Genomic DNA, 27,434 nt, shown 5'->3' with positions numbered 1-27,434 from the left:
TGCAGCCCTATGTTCTGCCATTTAACCTTGCTTTGTATGAATGGGAGCAATCTTGCCCTCCTTCCATTTGGATGGTGCGATCAAAACAGATGTGTTTTGCATCTGACTTCTGTTTTCTATAGCTTCTATGTATATATTTAATTTAAAGTTCTACTCTTTCCTATAAAAGGTAAAGATGATGTCAAGGTCTTGCTGTTCCCATTCCAAATGAAATGGGTTCATGTCCTGTTAATCAAGCAGTGCAGCCACAGGATTYGTCATTTCCTTTTAAAGTAATGGGTGGTTGATACCTGTCATTTCTCAAGAAACTATATACCAGATTAAGGTGTATTTATAGAAATCTCAATTGCTGGTAACTTGGCGGAAGATAAGTTTAGGCATACCATTAGTAGTGCATATTGAAATGACCTAAGTGGAGTTAGACTTGAGAGGGGGAGGGATGAAGAGAAAGCTGTTTGAGGTGGATAGCTTGAGGATGCTGTTTTACTATTAAAATTAAGCTTTTTGACCACTGGCTCTGGAGTGATAAAAATAAATCTTCTAGATTTTTTCTTCTGCATTTAATCTTCTATATTGGAAAAGATAAAAAAATTAAAATCTTCTTCTCTCCCTGTCTCTTTCTTTTTTAGGTACAGTACCTATTTATGCTACAGACCCACTCCTATATATGTTCCTGTTAATACTGCATAAGCTTGTAGCTTTATTAGTAAACCACTGATGGACTACATCCTCAGCTACTCCTCAGCCAAACAAAAAGGAACCTATTTAAAAACAGAGCAAAACCTTTGACAAAAATACCTACTGTTTTAAAGATGGACAGAGACTGACAGAAGCATGAAAAATTCTAAATGGGGGGGAAAAACATATTTTTGGGGATGTCACAAAAAGTAAAACACAAAATAATGCATTTAGTTTCCAGACTCTATGATGTAATGCCCTGCTTTGTGCATGGCACTCCTGATTTCTCTATTTTAATGTATTTTTTTTCTTTTCTAAACCTTTCATCTGACTCTTCATTTTGCACGAACTGTTGAGCAGTTATCTTTATGACAATATGTAAAAATGTTGGGTCAAAGCCCTTCCTAAGAAAGGAAATATTTTTAGTAGATTATTGTGCTTAGTTTTTTTTGGATTTCCTTTTTCTTTTTTAATTAAATTATTTCTTTTTGAGACATTATAATTAAAAAGGCACATCTTACCATAATTAATATTCACTGTCAATAATATTTATTTTTAAATAAAGATTGGAARCAAGGTAAGACATTTGTTTATAAACTGTATTGTATATTGCTGAATAACAGTTGAATAAAAAGATTTTGAAATAAAGTTTTTAGAGATATGTTTGGATTTCCCTGAGTTCTGATGCACTGAGAGAAGGATTCTTGGCCATGTCCATTACCTGACTCTTCACAGAACGGAGCTTTGAGGCATGGGTACATCACAGACGAAATAAGATGGAAGTTGGTTATTTAATATCCACAGCTATGTACTACCAAACCCAGCACTGGAATGTGCCAATGTGTCTGACAGTGCCAGTCACAAACTATGGATAAATTTTACTGTGGTGATACTGGTTATCTCTGTGCAGTTAATACAGTATCTAGGCAGAGGACCAGTTCAACAGTGTGAAACTTTCAAGGTAAGTTGTTCTATTTTTTTTTTCTTTTCCAGTTGTCTTTGGGGGGAAAAAAAGATTAATCAGTCTGGGTGAAAATACAAATTAACCTGGAACTTTCTATTATTCAAACGTGGCTCCAGTATTTGTTTAAAAAAGATTTAGATTTTATAATTTATATAATTGTGCTACTTGTCTTGCCAGTTGAGCTTCCCCTTAATGAAGCAAGAGGCTTTTTTTCRTACAGTAAATACTGCAGTTCAGTTACTTGTTATTCCAAAATGCTTGTTTTTAGATAAGATGACGGGGGTGACTTGTTCAAGAAACATGCTCTTGTTTAGCTGAATTTAGTGAAGTACTAAGAAAAAAAAAAGATTTGAATGCTGGATTCTGCTTAAATCAATACAGGCATTTAACTGATGTTTGAAAACTTGTTGAAGGACAGTTATTCAATGTGGAAATATGTGTGGAGTCTCTTAATGCCACAAGAGCACTAATCTTTTGAGTAATGGCTGGTGATTAAAGTAAAACCTGCTTGGGTTTTAACTGTGAGTCCTTTGGTGAGCTCATCATCCCTGCTGCTTTTTCTCAAGGGCAGTGTATATTTCTCAGTGACTCATCTGCCTTCTAAGGGAGGGAATCAAAAAAAAAATTTTTTTTCCTACAGGAGGAGGAAGAAATAGGAGGGAACAATTAACCAAGTAAGTAGCTGAAGYGTCAAGCAGTGGAGCCTGTCTATCTAGAGGTAGTTACGCTTTTACGCAGTTTCAGCCACACCTCAGCATAGTACTTCAGTAAATAGTGTAGATGGATCATCTACTGTGTGCTGATGCTTTTCTTTCATTGCTTAGTAGACTATGGCATGGCATATTGTATGGCTTGCAGAGGATACGGTATGGAATACATCGTCTTGCGTTTGTCCTTCCCTTTATATTGTAGATTGTTGTCCACACAGCGATTTGACAGAGAATTGTTAAGTTTTGTGTGCAGTGGAAGGAGCAGAATTATCAAGGTCTTTTGGACTATACTTACATTAAAGGTGAAAAAATACTAAATCTGCATTTAAGAATAATGTCTATCTTCTACTGAGATCAGAATTAAGTGTGCTACTGTAAGAATAACAATTTGTATATTCTCATTCACTCTAGAACCTCAGAAGAGCTAAACAATAATGTGAGGATTTGATGAGCAATAACGAGCAATAGGCATGTTTTTCTTACAGTGAAGAACTGCACATATGCAGAGACAACTCATTCCCAGCCCATGGGATAATTTCAACAAGGGAGCAGATTGCCAAGATAATCCAGCTCTACTTCTGCCCTCGCTTTATTTCTGCCTTCAAAAACCTGCAGAATGAATTCTCCAGATTTTAGCACCTTGATCTCCACATTTGGGCTAGCTTGTTGCTTCCTCTCCTCTTTCTTTTCTCCAGATACACAGCATATGTTTGACCCACTATTTGAGTAGTGAGAGGACCTAACTGACTAAAAAGGAGGCTGCAGCTTTTGGTAAAGTATTTAATCCTTGAAAAAGCACTTAAAGGAATGAAAAATATTCTGATGGAAAAAATCATGGAATTTGGAGCCTTATTCCTTTTGAATGTGTTAAGGATTTTTGCTAAAACATCTATGTCCTTTGAGAAGGAAAACATCTCTGTCCTTTCTTCTGAAAAGGGCAAATGCTTCACTTCTGCTGATTATATTTACAAAGGGCAAACTGAGTTTTTGCTTTACCCTTAATGGATAGAGGCTAGTGGCAAATGTTGCTCTTTCGTAGATCTCAGCATTCCTTGTGGTGTGTGCTGTCAGAGTCTATTAGATAAAGTGCTTGGACTGCACAGTTGTAGAAGGCTTTGTGTTTCCTGCAGTCACCACTGAAAGCTGGGCAGAAAGTCCAAAAACCAAACAAAACAACAACAAAACAGAACAGTGGTAGGCTGGGTAAGTCTTTGACATGCTGTGYGAGGTTGGTGGGCTGGAGCAGGTGGGCACAGTGCCCCTGCTACTCGTTTAGGAGGATGCCCTGTGTAATGGCTCCTCCTGGTCAAGATACCAAAGCAGCCGAGTTGGGAACATGAGTGATGGCTAATAGGGGCCAAAGCTGAGTCATCTGTAATAAAATCATAGGGAAACACACATTTTTTCCTAAGAGAAAATCGATAGAACTTTGCACCTTTTCTTGTAATATTTCTAGTCTGCATCATCAGCCATAGTTTGCTAAGTTAAGTTGGTATAAATTCACTGAAGTTAATGGATTTCATAAAAAATATTTACAGCAGTGTGACATAGCTGATGCTAGATCCATGCACATGTAAAAAAATACATYGAACAAAAGTAGTTTTTATAGCATACAGATAACCTTCAAAACACCAAGACCCAGCAAGACCTAGCAAAAAAGCAAAATTAACTATTTCCTGCTTAYGTTCTTTTTCTGGCATAACTCCTAAGGAAAGTAAAGCATGCAGACCTGAACATACTGTTACGAATGGCAAGAGGGTCAGAGACCCACCAAAGCGGAGAAAGACAAGAGTGTTCATTAACTCTGTGATGGAGAATGCAAAAGTCTGTCTGATACGTTTCTCACTTACTGCATAAAACACTTTGGAGTGTCTTCTCACTTAGAATTAGTAAGTAAATAAATAATGTGCTCTCAAATGTGTGTATCAAAACTAAGTTTGTTAATGTATGTACTGCCTCTGTTGTATTTGTTACTAAACRGTAAATTTCATGTTTAGCCAGAGGCAGGCAGAGTTCATTTGTTTATTATCCTCAAACTTCAGGCAGTTATTATTCAAACTTCCCTAGTACATCTATTTAATTAGCAAAGAACAGAAAATTGATGGGATCAAACATGTTAAAGTCTTAATGCTTTTAGCAAAGACTAATTGCAGGGAGTTGCGAGAATATTAATTTGTAGCAAGCGAGTAATTTGCTTGTTTTGAATAGTCGACTGCGTCCTGAGAGCCAGGAGGCCCAGACCTGTCAAAGGAGTTTGGCCTGGGGCATGTGCTGCAAGCCCTCTCCAGCCTGGCCAGCCTGCTAGCCCTTGSGGACACACTGCCGTTGGGCCTTACGGATGTCTACTGCTGGGTAAGGAAAAATGTGTTACAGGSCTGTGGGAGAGCGCAGAAATACCAATGCATGAAAATGATTTCTGATCAATAAAGGGAGTGTTTAGATGATAAAATGTTCGCTTAAAGCGGAGAAAAAATACAGGAATTTTTCATTGTTTTGGGGCTTTCATGGTGTTTTTGTCCCCTGGCAGTCTCAGAGTACCACAGATCTCTGAGCACCAATGCAGGAGGCTGTTCAGTGGGCAGGGAGTCCTCTGTGCCTCTGCAAGCAGCACAGACCAGGCATCTTTGCCTTTGGTTGGTTCACATAGGAACAGTTGCAGTTACTCCACAGGTAAATGGTGCTGAAAGAAATCATGTATTTGATAATAGTTAGTATTAGGACCTGTGACAAAAAAAAAAAAAAAAATGCTGCATGATGGCAGCAGTACACCACCCTGTAGCCAGTGTGGGCTGGTAGCTGATGGGGGCAGGAGGGAGGTGGTACATGCCCCCAGTGCCCCCYGCAGCATCCCAGAGCAATGAGCCAACTCCCTCCCTCTGCTGCACCCCTTCAGCTGCCGGAGCAGGTCAGAGCTGGAGGGGGCTCCACAGGAATTTCCGCGGACAAGTGTCCGACAGCCCACAGTGCCAGCACTCAGTTCTATCACTGGAGCTGGGTGCACAACTGGGTGACAGCGGTGGCCACAGGGGCAAAACTGGAGAGTGCCTGGGCCACTGCGTTGACAAGAAGCTCGTCAAGACAGGAGGAAGGCAATGAGGGAGTCCTATAGCCAGGAGCAGAGCTCGTTCTGTGGATACAGCCATGTGGTTTGAGAGGAGACTGGAAAAGAGAATGCATTTCTTCTTCTGTTTTTTAGAGCATGTTTCTAAAATCGAGTAATGTCACTTAACTAAAAGATTGATTTTATTGTAAATAGAACCACCAATAGAAAATAAGTGTTTCAGATCTGCATCAATGACAACCCAGAAATAGCACTGAAAAAAGATGACCTTTTTCTCTTGTAAAGATGCCTGCTAATGTTAATAGATGACATCTCCTATTTTACCTCTGGTGACTGCCAGCCTTTTAATTATAACAATTACAGACATTCCAAACAAATCTCTGTTAAATTAAGACTCAAATTGAAGAGGACTATGCTGCAGAGTTAGTTAATGGATTTTCTTGTTTGTTACCTATAGATAAGATTTCCTCTTATTGTTAAAATGTTTTTTAAAATCTTGCATGGAAAATCCTCTGCAGTTCAGCACAAATGAAATAAGATTAAGGCCTCTATACTTTTTATAGTTACTTACGAAATTCAACAGAGAACTACACTTTTCTCATAAGGTATTTCCTGGATTTACTCTGGAAAAGATGCAGAAGTTGGGGAAGGCGGGTGTTAGGCCGTTATTTATTCCATTTATTCCATGATGAAATCTATGTAAAACTCCAGTTAACRAAGTAGAAATAGGAAGCAACAAGTCAATGTCTTTGGAAGTGTTATGCAGGATGGAAAACTACGTGAGCACATAAAACGGGCTCTTATTTTTGAATTTTCTTGTCATTCTTGAAAATCTGGATGTGGGCTGGGGTGGGGTTGTTTTTTTTACAAACTAGGAATTCTTGATAGAGTTGCAAGTGGCTCTGACAATTCAGTGGGAATATCATAACTCATTTTGTGTAGTCTTCAATGTGATCTGCATAGTGTCTGAACAGGAGTTGATACTTAGCCTGTCAGCCAAAGTCAGCTGCTTTGGCAAAAATCAGTAGAATACTTCTGATTTCTAATTACTTTGATTTTTATAATAGTTTCTAGTATTTTTTTGTAAAAAGAGTGCTTCTATATTCATAGTCTACAGTAAACACAAGATTTAGTTCTGTATTTCCATAGCAGAGTCTCTTTAATGTATATGCTGCCATTTATTTTCTTACTCTTCTGGACCATTGTATTTTAGTACTTCCAGAATTGTCAGAGTCAATCCAAGTGACTGACACTTGTCAGTAGCTCATTAATCAAATGTCTTTACAGTTTAAAAAATCTGTCATCTGCCCCACAGGAAGATTTTTTTGTAYTATCTGGATGTGTACAGGGAAGGTCCTTGTCATGAATCTGAAGGCTTCTACCTTTGACACCTGCACTGTATTTGCCTCTTCCTCTCCCCCCACAAAGAGTAACGTAGTGGGTCACTCTGAGATATGAGTAGCTTGGCGAAATGTTAGCAAAGGATTTGATAACCATTTAGGTTTGGGAATTCTAGGGGCTGAAGTATCCTTTGGCTCACTTGCCCTCTTAAGAGCATCAGACAGCAGTAAGGTGCGCTTCCTCTCTCCATCCTCCACCCTTCACTCATCAGTGAATACTTCTCACCAGGCATCATGGCGCGGTGGTGTCCTTGGTGCCGGCACTGCCCACACCTGTGTTGCCCACTGCTGTGCAGCTTTTCTGCAGCCTCCCTGTCGTCGTGCAGCGTGGCCAGGTCAGGCCAGCTGATGAACAGCTGAGGAAGAGCAGCAGTGAGAGATAAAAGTCACTTCAGGCTAGCAGCAAGTGGTTTTGCATGAGAATCCATGCAAATCCAGGCCTCTAGAAGCAGCGGGACCTGGCAGCTTGCTGAGGATAGTCCATGCCGTAAGGAGTGGGAGAGAGCAGAAGAAAGACACCTGGAGTTAGCCCTGTGGGGCCTCCAGAAAATCACCGGTGTGAGCTGCTTTTTTTTTTTTTTCCTCTCCCCCTTCCCCCTCAACTTTCTGCGATCCCCTCTTAGTGAAAGCAGTGTAATGGGGTAGGTAACTACTTCCCGTTCACAAGCAATTTCTCATAGGAGCAGGCAGCTGCGCAAGGGCCCTCTGTGCAGGGGCTGCACTGCCTGGCTCTCRGACCCTCACTGTCCAAGCAGGTGGGAAGAAGGAAGATGCTGTCTTTCCACTCTCCTCACAGCCGTGTGATACATTCTAGCCCTCTGCATAGCGGTGGCATTGGTGAAATCACTACTGGGGTGAATTTATTAAATCACTCAGAAACCTCTTATTCACCACTCCCTTTGCACAATCCAGCCTCACAAGCTTTATTGAGGTGCAGCAGCCTCACCTGAGTGCAGGGAGTGCAAGGAAAAGCTGCTTCATGTTCCTGAAAAGATCTCAAAATGCCTCTGGATTTAAAAAGACTGCTTTCCTTTTTTTATGCTAAGTAATCCTGTATCACTAACAGGAATTAGGACTTTGGTCATAATGGGCTGTAAAATGAAACGTTGTACTTTGTTATTGTATTGCAGGTGCCCATACCTTGCTGTGGTTTGGAAAGCAGGAAACTCATAGTCCGTGTGCCTTGCCATGAACAAGCTAAGCAATGTGTGAGCTTGGGAACTATGTTCACTTGGGAACATTGCTAAATCTTCATACTAGGATATAGCGTACACATCTAAATCTGTGCAGGCCAAGGAATAACTGCAGGACTCGGGAAACTGTGCAAGAGAAGTTAAAAGCAACAAGATCAAATGAGATAAAAACTTAAAATTTGATTAAAGAAACATGAGTTATTTTGTGATCTTCAGCAAATACACTCACTTGTGATTTATTTATGGTAATTCAGTGCAATACAGAAAAASTTACAAATAACGGTAACAGTGTAATCCTTTTATAGAGTGCTTGGATATAATTTTAACTTTTGTAGCATAGTGGAATGGAAGTCTCAAGTTAGTTAAATGCACAGTGAGGTTCTAATTGGAATCCTGGTTAAAATGAACCTTCCTTTACAGTTAAATTGCTGGCTGAGCTAATGACTTTATATTCCAAGTTTAATCCCTCTTAAGTCAACAGCAGAACTCCTTATATAGTGATATAAGGAGTTACATACAACTCTTACTGATTTTGTTTAATAATTAATAATATTAGCATTTTTGTTGCCAAGGAGATGAGCCAGGCTTGACAAGACAGGAGAACAAAACTGAGTATGTATCAGTGCATCAATCCTATTTTGAGTTTGTTGATAAGGTATTCTGGCAGTTTTTCAGCATGCAGAAGGATAGAGAACAATGATTCACTTTGCTTTCAGAATTGTGGAAGCTCAAACCCAAGCAAGTAGTAGTTAAGAAACACATACTGAACAGCTATCAAAATCTGAACTGTAACAAGATTTAAAATCAAGACCAAATGAAACTGAATCCAGGTTGCTATAGTGTCAGAAGTGAGCAATTCAACTTTTTAGGCATTTTCAAGAAGATATTAGATCTAATTATTAACCCAACGGTTGTTTATTTTGAGACCAAGTAGGTGGTCTTACACTACTTGTGCTGGACTACTACATTTCACTAAAGCAAACCATCTCAAAAGCAAGACATACAGCTTTGCTGTGTACAGAAAGTATTTGTCAGTCTGGTCATAAATACACGTGGAAGAGTCAGCCAAGTTTAGGATCATTACTCAAGGGTAATTTAAGCCTCAGCACGGCCGTGTTTTGGAGCAGAGCGCTAGCACTGCTCATGTTCACTGCCATGAAAATGCCATGTGTTTCTCGCCGTGTGTTCCCCTTGATTCAGTGTGCATCTGTTGCTGCTGGCATTTCCAGGGCTGGGGGAAAAAACATCAATCATCTGATTTGTTGTTTATAGCTGGAAGCRTAATTAAAAGATGGCAGAGGAGGCGGGGAGGTGCTGCAGGAAGCTATAGGGGCTGCTCACCTGGGAACGTTGTAGAATTTACAAGCTGTGGTTTCTCTGAAGTAGGAAACAGCCACGCTGTACAGTCCGCACAGGGAATGTGCTCAGTCAATTCCGTGGTCATGCTGAAGTCATCTGTTTTTATTTGAGCAACACCTACATTCCCAAAACAGCCAGATGGAGCTCAAGCAGCTCTGAAAAAAAAAAACAGAGCAGCAGGATTTGCCATGGCTCAAAGTTTTATTCTATTCTAAAACAAGCTTTTCTTAGTGGAGAAAAAAGAAATGTTTGGTTTTTTTTCCTTCACGTGCTGAACCAAATAGCAAAATAAGGTGTTTTCCCAAATAAAATTGCTGATAATCATTTTTACAATGCATCCCTAGCTAATTGGGGTACATTGAGGTGCATAATTCAAATACTGTCTAGCCCAAAAGCTTAAAGAACAACTTAACTTTCCCTGCACAACACAGAATGGAGATACAGCTAATATGACAACAGCCTATCAGTAGGCTGCAGACTTTCAAACGAGGTGACAAAGTGCATTATTTAATGGGATGCTATTGTAGCTTAAATTGTGCCCACAGTCATGCCAGTTTGGTGCAATGTACTTAGCCAATTAGCTGGTAAGACATTAAGTAATCAAAATTTAGAGCTTATTTCAGGAGAAGATATTTTAACAGCACAGGTAGCTATTGTGCATGCATTAAGAAAACCAGAACATGGAAACAAATTTAGTTTAGCTGCASTAAAGCAATTATAATAGAACAGTGCTGACTCTAACTACTTACTGTATGGTATCACCTGACTTTTACCACCCAGGGGAGATTAGGATGGTTTTGTTTTGTTTTCCTTTCTCTTTATATATATGGTTTGCACACACACACACACACACACACACTCACTTAATATCCATTATTTATTTATATTCAATATCCGTATGTTTGAGATCAAAACCCCAACATTTTAGAGAGCAGCAAATGCCCTTTAAACCCATCAGCACAAACTATGGTCTCTCAGAAATAGCAACTGGAAGCATAAAGTAGCCTCTTCTGTGTAAGACCCCCCTAATATTGTAATGTATTTCCTTACTTTTACATATGCCTGGTTTATGTGGCCCTGGCAATATGTAAGAATGGTTGTTGACGCATGGGGGAAGTTTTGTTGTACTTTTATGTAATAAATATATGGGATACTGAATGTTTGCAAGTTACTCTTGACTGATATCTCCCTGGGAGTCAAGAAGATTACTATGCATATTTGGCCTTGAGATTAAAATGGGTAGCCTGTGTACACCTGTATCTTGCCTTCAAAAAGTGCAAGATTGGAAGGCTTCCATTAAATTGTTATTTTCAGTTATTATTGGCTCCTAAATCAGTTAATACAATTTCTTTCCCACAGTGAATGCACAGTATTGTAAGCCTAAATGCTATATTTCTATTGATCTATTTCCACAACCTGCTTAGTGAAATAATTAAAATGATTTACAAGGCTGACCCAAATCTTAGTGGTTTAGTAAATCATGTTGACATGTGGGATGCTCAGCGAGTTTTAAACCTTCAGCTATTGGCAGCACCAGGCCCTTAGAGTAGAGCTGCCGCAAGGGCCACGCTGCAACATGAAGATGCACTTGCTCCTGGATGGCAGAGACGCCTTCATGCTCAGGGAGAAGGGGTCAAACTGGTTTGCGTGGTAGTCGCCTCCACTCCAAGAAGAAAACTTATTTTGGTGCTGGCAAACTAAAGCAGAATTGAAGGCGTACCCCTCAGGTGATATATGTTCACTGAGAACTTGAACTTACTGTTTTCTTCCCCCAGAACTGCGAGACAGTGTCAGTGGTTACAGCTAAGAACGTGATCAAGGCGTCTTCTGAACTATTTCCTCGCCTCCCCGTATGCCTGGTGCTCCTGCCCTGGCAGCCTTGCCCAGCCATAACCCTGCAAGTCAGCCAGTATCCTCTGCAGGGATAACCCTGCAACCCAGGGTCATCCACAAGCCATCCACAATGCTGCTCATCCAGGCAAAATGGGGGCAACTGAGGAGCCGTGTGTTTCGATGATGTGAAAGACAGTGCAGAAATGAATATTAGTATCTTTTTTTTGGCTGTTTTAACTCACTACAAGATGACCACTATAAACACAATCTCTGTTTTAATGCTGGGGTTATGGAAGGGCTTGTTAGGATTCAGTAGTGTCATGCAAGAGCTGTATTATTTCGGCCATGCCCTGAAGTCTCTGAAACCTCATGGAGGTCTCGTAATTTGGTGCATTTGAAGGGCCCTAAGGTAATTCCTAGTGCTATAGGGAGGGCTCAGTTGTGACAGAAGCATGGGGCTCCCTGACAGAGGACCCCCCCCCCCATCCTGTAATGAGACGGGCTCTGCTGATTTCCTCCCCCATCTCCCATAGCTCTTATACCCAGCTGCACAAAAAAGGGACTTGGAAAACCTGCCCCTTCTAGTCCAACTGCCTTCATTCTGGTAATGCTAATCGGATTTCCTCAGCAGCGCAAGGCAGGAGGGCACCACAGCCACGCCTGGAAGGCAAAGGCAAGGCCTACCTCTTCAGAGAGTGGCAAGAGCATACCATACTTAAAGTACAATTATGAAACGTTGGTAGCAGCCCTGTTTTTGCCATGAAAATGTGTATTTTGACAGCTGTAGTCTAGAACAAAATGAATGGAGCTCACTTCTGTGGACTCGGTGCAATGGCTGAAAGGAAGCCGTGCAGACACAGCAGCCTTCAGGTACTCGCTGCCCACAGCGGGTTCCTGCCCAGCCAGCGGCGCGGGAGGATGTGTCTGGCATCACGTGTGCGGATATAACGGTTACCAAACTCAGTCCTTAGCCATAACAAGGGCAGGACAGAGCCCATAGCTCCAAAATCGGTGTTTGAGATAGATACCATTTATAGCAGCTCCACTTGCAATTTCCATACCGGAGCAAGCCTCAAGCCTGCTTTCAGAGCCAAGCGCATTTGTTTTGGTTTTATTCTTTTACATAATTATATAAAGAAAAGAAAAATGCTCTATAGAAACTTAAAATTTTGACAGTTTGTGGGAATCACTTTGCAACAGATGTCATTATCTTCTTCTTGACCTCAACCTGCCATCATTTCTATTTTGCATTAAATGGACCTATAATTTCACAGTATGAATTCAACTGGAACTAWTTTTTTTAATAAATAAATTTTATTCTTGAACTGACTGCTCCAGGCACTGAAAACGAACACGTCTTACTTGTGACTGTACCAAAATGCAGGTCAAAAAATAAAAAAGCAGTGTTGGCAAATGAGCTGTGATCACACTGACGGAGAAGTGAGTATTCTTCCTCAAAGGTAGAATAAAATGAAAGAAAAACCTGTTTGCCTTCTGCTGCCTCAATGCTGATAACTTTGCAGATCTGAGGGTTTTTTTTTTTTAAAAAAAAAACTGCTGTGCTGCAGTATGCTTATCAGTGTTGAAATACGTATTGTTATGTGCTTAATGCCACACACAAGTATAAACAGGAGCCTCATTTTGATGCGTTCCAGGCAGCCAGCAGCATCTCACCGCACTGCCGGCAGCGGAGGGCCCGTGCGTTGCTGCTGTGCCATCAGCAAATGCTGACCCAACCACAGCCAACAAGCCGCACAGGGTCCAGGCTCCGTGCAGCCACTGCCGCCTGTTTTCCTGGTGAGTCAGGTCTCRGGGGCCTCCTGTGACATCTATTAGAATCTGCTATGAAAGGGATTCACCGCGGGAAGAGGTACTGTGGTGCTAACGGCGTACCTGGCCTCTAAGCCGGGCAGCTATTTTCAGGAAAGCCGCAGGGATGCTGTACGACAGTGTGCTGTCTATGACAAATTTCATTGCAACCGGACACGGGTGAAAAATGACCTCAGAGAGAGACTGCAGCACACATGCATACGTGCGCATATGCATGCATAGTGGGTTCACATTCAGTGCCTGCAGCAATCAGGTGTCCCTATTCCTCCCTCCACCCTATTTCTAACTGGCTCCAGAATAAGTTTTATCTTGGAATGGGATAATCAAAAAAAAAGGAAGGAAAAGAAAAGGAAAAAAAAGCTGGGCAGCTCTATTAATAACAAGTGCAAAATTGCTAAAGCTGCCATGGTGCTGAACAGAGCATTCCTCCTTGCCCCCACGAGCACAGCAAGCACGTGAAAGCACATATTACTGATCACAAGCACAGTTCTACATACAAGTCAGTCCTTTCTGGCACTTCAGTGCAGCTACTGAAGCAGCCTTCAGCTTACAGTAGTCTCATATAACAGCTGGTTTTTCTTGTAAATGTGATTCACCACTGCAGCAGTCCTAATTTCACACTAATGTGACTCTCAGAAATCCTTTTAAACCACACTAACGTGGAAGTGAAGCAAGCTCAAGCTATTTGTTAAGTAGAGCTCTGCGCTTACTCATGTGTGGCAAAGCAAGGATCCCCTGGCAGGTGTCTGCAAAAATAGTTCAGATCAGTTGTTATGCCGCTGATTAGCTAATTCTGTTTGGAGGATTTGCTTAAATTAAACATCCTCTCTCTTTTTCACTTGCTCTTCTGTTTTTTTTAAGAAGTATGAAGTGCTTGAATGCTCTCTAACTCCTGAAATAATCATTTCCAGGATAAAAGTTCCACCCTTCCCCATTTTGTTCCACTGCAAAATATACAAATTAATATCATGCTAAAATTAACATATATTGCTGAGGCAAATGAATTGGCATCACATGCACATCTATTAGCGTCTAGCATTTCCTGAGAGGGGCATTCATTTAATTAACAGCCTGACAGGCTAGCTTACTCCATAMTTGCATCTGCACTTACTACTTCTTTTATCTCTTTAGATACCTGACACTTTCTAGTATCAGACTGGACAAAGTATTTTCCATTGAACAAGGTTACTGTATTTTAAAAATTACTTATTAGAGCACTGACCACAAACAGGATTTTATTTTTTKGGGTTTGTGTATTTTTTCAATTACCAGGGCAATTCTGGAGCACTGACCCTTTGCTGCTCCATCATACACCTGCCATTCAGAAGAGAGCAGCTATTGCATATAGAGAGAGCACATATATGTTGTTAGTCATGTGTTAGCAGCCGACCACATTTCGCAAAGCCCTTGGCTGCTGTGGGAATTAAAAGAGCCAGGTCCTCTCTGTGGATCAAAACCATCAGAGGCTTTGACTCATTTTGTTTCTCCCATGCACGAACTCTTCAAGTGGAAACACAGAATGATTCCTGTGTGCATGGCTCAGTATGATTAGTTGGATTCCAGGGAGTGCAATATCTGCCTGAACTCCTCTTGATGTTTTGGGGACGTACCTTATAATGGGTCATAAAAAGCTAATATATTAACAAAGACTATCAAAAAGATATCCTGGCTGCAGAAGAGGCATAATTACTAGCACAGCCACCAACAGCATTACAGGTTATTGTAAGTAACCTGACCGACAACTCACCAATCATCTGTACTGATTGGTTAAAACATCTATTAATCTTCTGTTAATGCCATCAGCAGAACTGTACACTTCTGCTTTAGGGCTGACTGTGGCAAAATGAATTCATGGGGCTATTTCACCTGAATCATGCAGCTGTATGACCTGATCAGTTAAAAAAAAATTAGATAAAATCCTTAGATTTAGAACAGCCAAAATCCTTAGAAAGCTTGAGGATTTTGTTGTTGTTGTTAAGGTAATCTCAACAGGCAAGTATTTTTCTTTTTTTTTTTTTTTTTTTTTTTTGGGAGGGGGCTCACTACCTGCAATTGTGGAGACAGGCATGTAAAATAGATAGAAATGTGTATTGGCATATTGTGAGAAGCATACTCAAACCAGGGGCACCTAAAGATCCTCAGTGCCTCACAAAACGAGGCCTTTATTTATGCGGAGTTTGGAAATGCATCTCTCAGGGAGAGAAGGAGAGAGATGATTTATTTTATGAAAAAGAATGGTTCGCTCCTGACAGTCTAATTGTATTACTTTGAAAGAGTCTGCAGGAAAAGGCTCTTGCCAAAGAGTGATGCCTTTGAGAAAGAAGCCTTGTTACAGAGGAAAAATGAGGAATATGTGTCTGTTTATTTAATTAATGAACCTTTTCAAATTTCTTGGGACTTCTCAATTCCTAATTCCATGCCTAGGCATGCTGACTGTTCAACATGAACCGTCTGCTGGCTTTGAGCTGTGCAGGACGCTGCTTCCTTACAGAAGGCACCTGCCCCCGGGGAGCCAGCACAGCTCTGCAGAAAGCMGATGAGGCAGGAGCGGCCTCCCCCAGCCTGCCAAGACCCATGGGAAGGGAGGAACCCGCCAAGCCAGAGGGCTCCCTGCCTCCACCCTGCCCAGGCCCTGAGTGCAAAAGCTGTTTCAGAGAAAGGTAGCAGAAGATAGGTCAGTGATGCACAGATTAATTTTAACACAGCTTTGGTGTGGGAAGTGCTTTCTACTTGCCTGTGCTCCTGCTACCTCTCACTTCTTGAGAGGGTTGTAGGTCAGTCTGCATAAAACATACCTAACAAACACTTTTATTTTTTTGGAGCTTGCTGTCTGCTGTTCAGAGCAGTCTGTGGCCCTGAAGGTGTAAGCACAGTAGCTATCCTGTCTGATGGGGGATGCACAAATGCTGCAGCAAAAAACAGCTGCAGTATGGTACTATGAAGCATTTTAAGGTATCATTTTTTTTCTCATGCTCTATTACAAATTAAGTGCAGTAACATTTTTTTAGCCAAAAACRTGTCTTTGGTAAAATACAAAATCAAGGCTATCAAACCATTTTATACAGGCTTGCAGAATTTGACAACAGTTTTCTAGAAAAGAAAGTCTATAAACTTTTTTTTTTTTTGGATGAAAATCAATCATAATTGATTCTAGAGTCTAATTTTAGTCTTTTATTTGCATGTTTAATTTTTAATGATTATGTTAATTTTATGTTAAGACCAAATGAAATAATACATTAAAGTATTCAATCTGCTGTAATTACAGCTCTTACAGTTTATCATTTGTGTTTAATACTCATTTTGCATCATATGCTCCTATCACAATATAAGCCAATGTTAATCATGTTTTAAAATAAAATATTAAGATCTAAATGAGACTCAAAGAATAGAATTAATGGTGGCAAGACAGACTGTCATGRAATAACACATGGCTACAGAATGCTGGTATTAATTAGGAAATACAGTCTGTTCAAGAGTAGCAGTGATGTCTGCCATAGCGATGTGTTTGAATCATACATGATTTCCTAAGCATGTAGTGGAAACCAAATGTGATCTACCAGAGTCTCAGCTCACTGACTGCTCACTGCTGGTTTGGAAAATACACATTTTAGCCTTTTTAGCTCTGTTTAGTCTAAGCAATTACAATTTTGCAGTAATCTCCAGCTATTCTAAGGATATAGCTTCTTATCTTTATCTAAAAACACCTCAGTGTTTAAAAACTGGCCTCCTTAACRTGCAGTAAAATTGAATTCCTTTGAAATTCACTTTCCACAGTTATTTTTAATATGTGATGTAAAAAAGGTTGGCATGTGTCAGCTATATGCTAAAAGAAACCACAAATAGGTAAATTCCTCTAGAACAGGAAACAATTTTTAACTTCTCTTTTTTCTTATCCCTGAAACAATTAGTTAAATAATAACAATACAACATGCAGAAATACATACCACATAATCACGGCAGACTGTACTCAAAAGCTCACAGCAGACAAGCAGCCAAATATAGCTTTATATTGCTTTCCATAGGGGCTACCTGCAAGACAAGGAGTGAAGGAAGCTTTTAGGAGAGCAAGATCTGACCTATATGTGAATTGTCATCCTAATCCTTAGCTTGGACTGCCCTCTAGTGAAATAAGTATTAGTTACGAGATCCTGGCCTCATGCTAATGTTACTCAAAAAAACTTGCTTTTATCTTTGTTTGTTTTTAATGTAATTCAAGTAACCCCCATATAACCAACTTTTAACTCATTAATAGTTTCTGCAAACATATTTTGGATTATTATTTGCCTTCTGATTTCTGATCTATATTTGAATTATGTTTCCAAGCATTTTCTTTTTCACACTTAAAAAAAGCTTCCCCGCAAGGAGCTAGAATTTTAAGAAAATAATAGACCTTCACACAGAAAGAATACTGTTCATCCAAGGACCACTGGGGAAGAGAACATACTATCATCATAATTAATGATTTAAAGATAACCTGATAAAACAAAAGCAGAAAACTTCTAAAACATATTGAAAAGAAACATTTGCTGGACACAGGGTCAAGATCCAATTCAAATTCCATCATCAAAGGAATTTTGCACAGCAGCACAGGCCCTTCAGAGTCACCTACCCCCCCTGCACCTCCAAGTAGGAGGGATGAGGAAGCTGAGCACTCAGGTTACGGTCAGCCTAAGCGTTATAAAAAAGTTGGCATAGAGCTGACATCAGCCCCTTGCCAGTCTCGGCTCAAATGAGATGTCGGCAGGACACTGAGAAAAGGCAGCTGAGGAGGGACAGAGAGGGCAAGAGACGGCGGGATAGTGGCAATACTTACACAGGCCTGACTGTGCACTGCTTGATCACAACAGGGGGTAAAGAGAAGGGAAATTATAGTAGAGGCTCGACATTTGGCTAAGAAAATCAGATCAGGGGGTTTTAAATGGAAATTATTTTCACCAGTACAGTTGTCTCTTGGGATCAAATTCAGCTGCTAATATAATTTGGCCATGAGGAATAAAATATATTGATCTTGAGAGCTCAAATACTTGCTGAGAAATGTTCTCCAGAGAATTTTTGTATTTATTTATTTATTGTGTCAAGTACAATCAGCGTTACAGTGATTATAGTCCAGACACTTTTTACACACACCAGTTAACATCACTTACTTATGCTAATCTCCAGCTTCAGTTCATAATTACGTTCCTGTTTTTCAAAACTTGATCTTTTACTCTTGCATCATACATGTATCTTTACTTAGCATCTTTGGTTACTCTGCACCTCAAGTTTTAGCTTTCTGTGACTCTCACCTAAAAGTCTGTAATTGCTCCCACATCACTGAAATTTCCCCAAGAGACTGCTGCTCCTTAGCCTAGCCCCCCCCTTTTTTTTGCTCATAGCACTGTAGTTCACAATATGTACAGTTAAAACAATGTGGCCACCTAGTGTAGACATTTATATTGATCCAATGTTGCAGAGATATTTTTCTCTAATTTTTAGACAACAATAAATAAAGCCATGTACAGAGTTAACGGAATAAGAAATGTCAGTGTTGGGACCTATATTTTGGTATAAATAATATATAATAAGGGTTTATATCATTATAAACCTATATTATGCTTCCAAGCTGATATACTTAAAGAAGTWAAAAAAAAAAACTTAAAAGATACTACAACAGGTGATATCTGCACATTCAGAAACAAGCATTATAATTATTTTGTATTTTTTGCGTATTTCCAGTTTGATTTTGTTTTATATTCACATTTCAGACATCTTTTGACATTTCTCTGAGCCTTCTTTCTTTCTTAGCTACAAAATCTGACTTTGCATGGTCTCCAGTTTCTCTGTTTCTTCTCCTAGTCTTTTTCATGTGTATTTGATGGGACTCTCTCCTCCTGACTCAGGTCTTTGTTGGGACACCCACTAATGCAATCTCACTCCTTCAGATATTACATCTAAGCATAAACTAGGAAATGAAGACATGGAGCTGTTGGAAGAGACTGGCTTCCCCAGGCACCAGTTTACTCTGGATCATTGGATTTACAACACCAACATCACCAACACTGATTTGACTATTAATCCCTTAAGTGACTTAAAAATTGCAGCATAAATCCAGTGAAGGAGCACTCATATGGCCCTGAAGACCTACAGCACTTATCCTGGTACTCCATTCATGAAAACTGAGCTTAATAGCAATGACAACTCAAGGAGTCAAAGCTTCATAAAATTGAGAGCTTTGCTTGCTGTGGCAACGTTCTTTACCTGCTGGGAGGTATTATTTGATACAAATCAGCCGTGCTTAATATTCTGGAGAGTTGCCCTTTTTTAATTTATGCATACACACGTAGAATTTCACTCCCTGATACCGCTTTAGTGCCTTTGTGCTCTACAGCGGCCTCTACAAAATCATCCTCTCTCCTATACACTGTCTCAGTAACTTGCTCTTTCTTTCTCGTATCCTTTACCAAGCAGCAGTTCATTATGTGCTAAGCCAATATCCACCCGTGACAAGAATATAAACGTTGCCTTTATTCAGAGAACCCTCATCTCTGAGTAGAGGGCAGCATAAATTGGGATTAGGCTGGCAAGGAAACCAGCTGCTCTGGTTTCAAAGTACCTCTGTGTCATACTGAGAACAATACCTCATCTTAGACTAGGAGAGAGGGAGCGATGGTATTGGGGGGTCGCAAATCACATAGCCAGTAGCGTCTTCCTGCTCATCAGAGAAACAGGGACAGGATGTGCGGGTTCACAAGCACAGTCTAGATATAGTAGTTTGACATAATATTAGCCACTGGGAACAGCTGAATGGGTGCATGCAATAGCAGTGAGGGCTGTGGCTGGAGAGATCATGAAGCAGGGCTAGGACTCGTGAAGTGGAGCTAGGGTCCTACAGGGACCACAAAACCACTTACAGGGAGTGGGAGCACTTGGAGTGGGAAGCACTTGGCCAGCAGCAGGAACTGAGGGAGCTCAGACTGCCTGGCTCAAACATTGCATTGGAAATCCTGGTATTTGCAGAACAGAAGTGGCAATGAGCAACAGAAGAGTGAGGGAGGTGCAGGATGGTGGCAATCAATAGCTGAGGATCTATGGAAGTGAGCAATTACATGATGAGGGAGAATAATGGAAGGCTGAAGTGCCAAGGAAGCCTGTCACTTTTTACTTACAGGAGACACTGAGTGTCCAGAATCTAAAGCAGTGCTGTTAATAGAGGAATGATGCTAATTAATCAATACTCCAGCAAGAGAGTTGTGTACTCCAAGTGCGTATGACCATCCTGAAGTGATAAGTGATCAAAGAAAATGAGACATCCTAGGTTACAGAAGGCATAACTGAGAAAGCTTTTTAAAAGAAATTCCTCCACGAAATACCAGGTGCTCAACTTACTCTGCCAAGTCACAGAGTTTGTTAGCTTAGAACAGGTGAATGCTGGCCAAATTTTGCTTTGTAAGAATGTTTCTTTGATGAGCAATAATGTTACTTTAGCTGCTTGATCTCTGCTGAAATAACCCTGACTTTCATAATAGTAGTGTGAGTGTTCAGCAACAAATCTAGCAGAAATGTCTGGTGTTGCTTACAGAACTTCCCCTTCAGGACACGCTGTGCTCTGTTACCATAGCTGGCAGTGTGGAGAAGATAACAAGGTGCTATTTCTTTTGGTATATTGAATAGCATAAACTCTCTAAAAAAAGCTTTATGGCAAGCAGAATCAAACAATTCTTCTCTTTTTTGGCTCCTGCTTGCTCTGAAATTGTTGACACTTCTTTTTGTCTGTTCCTGGAGACAGCAGGCAGTACCAGTGAAAGACAGAAAAGTACCTTACTTACTAAGGGTGCTTTCTRTCCTGCCAGTTACTGACAATAATTTACATTCTCACGTAGCTCAGAAGGCTTTATTAGGGTTATTGTATTAAGCATATCATTTGTGAAAATTAATTTTGAGTGAATTTCTTTTGTTGAGTTTAAATTCAACAGTGACCAAAGGCCTCAGCTCTTATTTTCCAAGATGAAAAAGACCGTGTATAATTGACTATTCACAGTCATACACCAGGGTTTATCATCTTTGAAAAGTACTGAGAGTTTAAAACATTCCTGGAACTGTCTTGAGGTTTTTAGAACATAGTAATTATAGAAAAAATTTTAATTCAGTGTTGAACAATAACCTATATAAAACAATCCATCATTTCTGATAGCGAATTTTACTTCATACTGAGAAGATAATTTTGGCAAAAGCACTACCTTGTGATAGCAATTTGTGAAATGAATTAGCAAAGTTATATTATCTTTTGTTAATAAAACTATAAATATTCCATGCAAAATTTGTATGTTTAACTCTATTAGCATCATGTAACTTTCTCACTTAATTTTACTTCCTGGAGCTTCTGATCTATTAAGATAAATTACTCAATTAAGCACAAAGTTCACTAACTCCACCTTTGATGAAACAAGAAAGGATCCCCGTATGGGCTATGCTGAGGGTTGGATTAGATGATCTCCAGAGGTCCCTTCCAACCTTACCATTCTACGATCCAGTGAAGTCATGAAGAATTTACATGATTCAGGATAAGCTAGTATTATACTCTAAAAGGGTATTTAATCTGTGATAGCATAATAATCTTTCACCTCCTCCAGTAAGAGTTTGTGGTGGAACTATATTTTCAGTAAGCTCCACATGTTGGCATTGACAATGAAAACTTATGGTATGTAGGTGGAAGAGAGCTGGAAGTTTTGATTGCTGTCTAAAATGTCACAAAGAAATAAACTACTGAAGCCTACTTAGGTGTTTTAAGTAAGTGGCTTCTCTGCGCTGAACAAAGCTTCTGTGGTGAACAACGCACTGAAGCAGCAGCGTGCGTGCACGAGGCGTCGCTTCTTGCCAAGACTGGCCACGGTCTCCGGAGGAGCTCCYGATACGGCACCCCAGGCAAAAACAGCAATTATAAAGTCAAAGAGCCGACTGTTAGGTGAGGGATCACGGCCTTACATTACAAACGCTTGTCACCAGAGCAGCGGACGGCGGGAAGTGGCATGCACCTGCGTTTATCACGGCGTTCCCGTTCCCCCGCGGTCCCGTCCGCGCCCTCACACACGGCCGCGGCCGTTGGGACCGAGGGGGGGGAGCGGGCGAAGGGGCCACGTGCTGCAACGGCAACGCGAGCGCGTGAGGGGCGGGGCGGGGCCGCCCCCCCCCCGGAGGTCGGGCCGAATCCCCTCAAAAGGCGGCGCTGCGCAGGCGCCGCGCCTGGGGGGTCGCGGGAGCGCTGCTGCGCATGCGCCGCCACCGCGGGGGAAGCCGGGAGCGCGGCCCGCACGCCGCCATGGAGGGTGAGCAGCGGGGCGCGGAGCCGCGGCGCGGGGCGGCCCGGGCCCGGCCCGGCCTAACGCGGTGTCCGCTCTGTGCCTTGCAGGTCTGCTCTACGGCCGCCTGCCTGCCGGCGCGGCGGAGGAGCTGGGCGCGCAGGTACCGCCCGAGGGCCCCAGCCAGGGCCGGCCCCGCGCGTGCCCGGGCCGGCCCCGCGCGTGCCCGGGCCGCCCCTCGGCTTGAGCGCGGCGCCCGGGGCCCCTAGAGGCCCCGCGCGTGCCCGGGCCGCCCCTCGGCTTGAGCGCGGCGCCCGGGGCCCCTAGAGGCCCCCGCGGCCCCGGCTCCGGGGCAGAGGGGCGTACGGAGTGAAGCGGCTTACCAGAAAGCCGCGCCGCGGTCCTTCCTTCAGGGTACTCTCCCACTTAGGTTAGCTTTCTTCCAAATGTGTCTCGTCAGCCTCAAGGATCCGAGGAGGCCAGAGCGTTCGTAAATGCCTTCCTGAAGCGCAGCATGCCAAAAATGAAAGATGAAGCCATCCAGGATATGCTAACTCGGAAAGCTGTAGTCCTTGAGCATTACTCTAAGAAGAAGAAAAAAGGGAAGAGGAAGAAAACAAAAGGTTTWACCGCCAAGCAGAGGCGAGAATTGCGGCTTTTTGAAATTGAACCCGAACAGCGAAGGTATGATGTTAAAGATGGTAGCAGAAGTAGGAAAGTTCAACAAAACTATGTAACATGTATGCAATGACAAATATGTATGGGTGGAACTGTTTGGTTTGTAAGTCTGTGGTTTTGCCTGTGGCATTTCAAACAATTTCTTTGGCTCTATATTTAGAAAATAAGTGCTTATTGCTGGGTCTCTTTCCCTCTGTACACCTGAGTATAACAAGAAGTCAGTACCAAATACAATCAAATCTGTGATTCCAGTTTTAAAGGTTAGAATGCCTGTGACCAGAATCACAATTCAGCAGCAGATTCCTAAAACTGATTCATGTTGAATAAAGCCCTTGCATCAGATCCTCTAATTCACRTTGAATAAACCTCTTACTGATTGTAAAAGGAAATAGATGTACAGAAGTAAAAATTTCCAAGCTTTAAAATGTGCAGCCACATCCTGTAAAACACATCACTATTTTGGATAGATGTTAGTTTGCCTTATTTTATAGTAACAGACTTGTTGCTTGCAGTGGCTTGCCTCTTAGGTAAGTAGTGAGAGCAGATTATAAAATATGTGAATATTAGTCTTAACTCAGTAAATACGAATTAATACTATCATCCAGCAGTAGATTTCTGATAAATTCTTGTGTAATATTTCTGCTTTTTCGCTGCAGATATGCAATCTTTCTACCACTACATGAACTCTGGAAACAATATATCAGAGACCTATGTTATGGACTTAAACCAGATGCGTAAGTTGAGATATTTTAARATTAGTGTGTTCTTGATTTACTAGATACTTAGAAGTTTATGGAGGTGCTACTTGAAGCATAATAGTTATTTGATAAAGATACATTTTGTTTCTCTAAGCTTTGACCATGAGATCAATGTTCATGTTTTGTAAACSTCCCTCTCTGTATGTTTTTCTTTCTCTCTTTGACCCCACCCTATTTCAAGGCAACCACAGATGGTTCAGGGCAAACTGCTAAAGGCTGATCTCCATGGAGCTATTGTTACAGGTATTCTGTTCTTTTCCTTTACAGAAGTCTCTGAAGTTCAGTAGACACTACTGTACCTCAGGTGCTTACTTATAAATTCATTTTAATTACAAACCARCTTTTGCAATCATTGAAGCAACTGTATAACAGCAATCAAAATAATCAGAAGATATTCTAATATATGCATATTYTTGTTTTTTAGTAACAAAATCAAAGTGCCCCTCATATGTTGGGATAACAGGAATCATTCTGCAGGAAATGAAACATGTCTTCAAAATTATTACTAAAGAGGACCAATTAAAAGGTATGTAAGACAAACTTTTCAGTTTTTTCCACTATTTGAATAATCCGAAATGCTTCTTAATCTTACACATCTGTTCAAATGTACATGGTAGTACATTATACAGTATTTTTTGTTCTTTGCATTGTGAGCCCAAGATCTTGCCAAATATCTCTGAGATAAGCAGTTAAAATTTCATTTCCTATGAACCTGCTGTATTATATAAGTGATTTAGATCAATCTGGTTTGCATTACATGTTTTCTGCAACACCTCCTTACTGCATGACCCTGAAAACAGGAATAACTTTAGTAATTCCCATGTAAAACCTGAAATGTTTAGGTTTATTTTCCATTTCTTCCTAAAATTTAAAAACCTTGAAGGGTGGCAAACTTTCAGTGAGTAATACTCCCCTATTACCTCAGTATCTTGTTGTAACTGGTTCAGTTTTAAGTTCTTTCCTCTTCCATTTTCAGTTGTTCCCAAACTCAACAATGTATTTAGTTTGGAGATTGATGGATTCATTTCCTACATCTATGGAAGCAAGTTCCAGCTTAGAGCAAGTGAACGATCAGCAAAAAAGTTCAAGCTGAAAGGAACTATTGATCTATAATTTCATGGAAATTCAAAAGTTACTAATAAGTCTGTTACTTTCATGCAGCTTAAAGACCAAGTTTTCTGGCAGGTTGAAAATGAAATGAGCAGTGTATGAAGTTCTTCATAAAACATTTCTTCATACTGAAGAATCACTACATATCTTGTCTTAAACTGCAACAGTCAGACTGCTTTGTAGTTGTCTGTTTCATTATATGTATTTAACATTCTGACCTTAARTTTATTAAACTCTGATTAGTATGGATTACCTGACTCCTGTCTCAATTGTAGCTTTGCACAATGAAAATCAATTACAGCTTACAACTTCATTATTGTTACCTTCTGTTACCAATTGRGCTGCACCTTACAAGATTGTAAGGAGACTCAAAGTGACAATAACTGCTCCTCTGCAATCACTGTTCCCAGGTTCACATTAACATCTTTGCCTGGTGCATGCTTATGCAAGTAAGTTACTTCAGCTGATAGGTTTTTACCTTGATTTCCCCATTGGTAATCCTGTTAGGCATGTAGATGAGTGAAGAAACATGCAAACTAGATATAGCAGTTTGTCTTGCTTTCATAATGAGATTTTAAATCACATTAGAAAAAAAGCATTGAAACATTTATAGCTTACTGAGGAAGTTTCTTTACTACTTACATGCTGTTCTGAAAGACTGTTTATGAAGGCATCAGAGAAAAATGATTTCTTCCAAGTATACTGAGCTAGTAACGTGAATGTTTGGTACTGCAAAGGTATCTTAATAGTAAAATGAAGAATTTTAAGAGGCTCAAACTTTCTGTATTGTAATGTTCTCCACAGTTAATCCTAGGGCATGCTTCAGCATCTGACTTGAAGATTAATAACACAGTAAGTTTCTCATCTTAGTCTAGAACTTTGTGCTATTTCATGGGTCTTGTTTTCTGAATGGAGGAAAAAGTTGTTAGGCCAGAGTTTAAATGCACCTATGTCAAAAGTGTAATATAGGTGGAATTTGCTTAACTGAATGCCTGCATCTAAACCTGAAACTCTCTTAAAAGCCACAGGTGCTTAAAACTGCTAGGATTCACAGCTGGAATTATTGCTGTCTTTGGATTTTATGTGATTACCTCAAGAGCAAGTTATCAACAAATTTCTTAAGATTTTGAAGGATTCATGAACATCATTTAGGTGACTTGTTTCAGAATTCTGAGTAATGTTCAGTGTTACAATAAATACTGCCACGGAAACAAGAGCTCAGTAGTCGATCAAATGTTAAATCATTAGAAAAGCAGTAGATAGAAAATGGAAACCTTGGCCTACTTAAATGCAGTTTGCTTACCCCTTCTCAAAAAAGGATCTCTTTAACATACTGAAAATTTATTAGGTGTTCAGCTCAGCTCTGAAGGGCCAGTCCAGACACAGCACAGCTCACTGACAGCAGCATGTGACTTTTTTGATTTGGCATAAGACCTTCCTGGGGTAGGAGTTTTAATGCTGACTGCCTATCTGAGCTAGCTATATGACACCTTTACTATGCAAAAGGAGATTCCTTTTGATATTGAAGAACTATTGTTAACATGCATTCAGAAGTGCTGGTATTTACAGAGCCAACAAGGGATGGCAAAGACAAATGCTTGCAAATTTTGGCTAATGTAGCTCTAGCTAGGAGATAACCTTTGCTGTGCTTATCTATMTGCCCTGTGCTGGACCCTCAGCTGCTGTTCAAGGAGCAAAGCTTTGCTAGTGATACTGTTAACTAGCAGGATATACATTTCTATTGAATATCTTCAAGCTTGCAGACATTTTTTAGACTTATATTTTATCATTAGTCTTACATACAAGAAATAAAGCAGACACAGCATATGAAGGATGCAGAAGTCAAAACTGCTCCAAGGCAGCCTTGCAATTCTTGGTGTTTGCAGCTCTTTCCTTAACACTCTTTTAGGAGTACTCATGTGCAAGGATAAACTCTACTTGCCCTTGTCCCCTCGAGCATCCCCTGTATGTGTCTGGCCTGTACAATTTTTTTTTCAGAAGGGAATTGTATGACTGCCTGTGCTTTCTAGGGTGGTGTCCTACTTAATGTGCTGTACTTCAGAAACACTAAAATGCTTCACTTGAAGCTTATAAAAAGCAYGAAGTCATAATGGTTCAGTTCCACTTCAAAAAAGAGTAAAGAGTAAATGCAAGTTTTAATTGTTAAAACCTCAAAATTACACTAGCAAGGAAAGACAAAAATGAGCCAGATGAGAAAGGTGTTGCTGTACTACTGGCAGCTCCCATGTATGCAAGGCTATCAATTTGCTCTGTACTCAAAAGCGTTTATTCAGGAATATATGACTAAGTTCCCTGGAGCTCTAAAGTTTGGTCAGTTTTATACATTTTTCTAGAGAAAGTGACAGGTAGCCTGATATGTGTGTACTTGTCATAGGAGTACCAGAGCTGGAAGGAATAATAAGCCTTAGGAAGAGCTGGGGATACTCTTGTTGGGAGAAAAGATCACTGAAGTTGTTACTACTGTGCTGATTAGACAAATCAGAAGTTATCTTGTAAAATGTAGTGCTGAGATCTTTTGCCCAGATTCCAATCTCTGTCTCCACCTGCTTCTCTTCAAATGGCAT

At 40.6% G+C, this 27,434-nt stretch overlaps 2 protein-coding genes and 1 long non-coding RNA gene across 3 annotated transcripts in view; 2 read left to right on the top strand and 1 right to left on the bottom strand.

Moving 5' to 3' along the window:
• Positions 1-1,213, top strand: part of VSTM2B (V-set and transmembrane domain containing 2B) — a 250,297-nt gene extending 249,084 nt beyond the window's left edge. The window contains exon 9 of the mRNA XM_085303799.1: positions 630-1,213. Coding sequence (XP_085159925.1) covers positions 630-718 — 89 coding nt within the window. The 3' untranslated portion in view covers positions 719-1,213. The remainder of the gene's footprint in view (positions 1-629) is intronic.
• On the bottom strand, positions 1,194-22,767 carry LOC146596500 (uncharacterized). Its single transcript, XR_014895714.1, has 5 exons — positions 22,687-22,767; positions 16,973-17,057; positions 9,348-9,520; positions 7,040-7,169; positions 1,194-5,032 (listed from the first exon to the last, which is right to left on the bottom strand). It is a non-coding gene; the product is annotated as an uncharacterized LOC146596500 (long non-coding RNA).
• POP4 (POP4 ribonuclease P/MRP subunit) lies at positions 22,297-25,098 on the top strand. Its single transcript, XM_085303800.1, has 7 exons — positions 22,297-22,330; positions 22,414-22,466; positions 22,764-22,987; positions 23,638-23,715; positions 23,921-23,982; positions 24,164-24,265; positions 24,716-25,098. Exons 1-7 carry the CDS (start codon positions 22,324-22,326, stop codon positions 24,850-24,852), a joined length of 663 nt encoding a protein of 220 aa, XP_085159926.1. The 5' UTR covers positions 22,297-22,323; the 3' UTR covers positions 24,853-25,098.
• The last annotated feature ends 2,336 nt before the right edge of the window (positions 25,099-27,434 follow it).

The sequence above is a fragment of the Rhea americana genome, unplaced genomic scaffold, assembly GCF_003343005.1.
Source record: "Rhea americana isolate MKP2758 unplaced genomic scaffold, rheAme1 scaffold_20, whole genome shotgun sequence".
Lineage (NCBI taxonomy): Eukaryota > Metazoa > Chordata > Aves > Rheiformes > Rheidae > Rhea > Rhea americana.
Note: the sequence above shows the minus strand (reverse complement) of the source record. Positions and strands in the feature narration are given on the sequence as shown.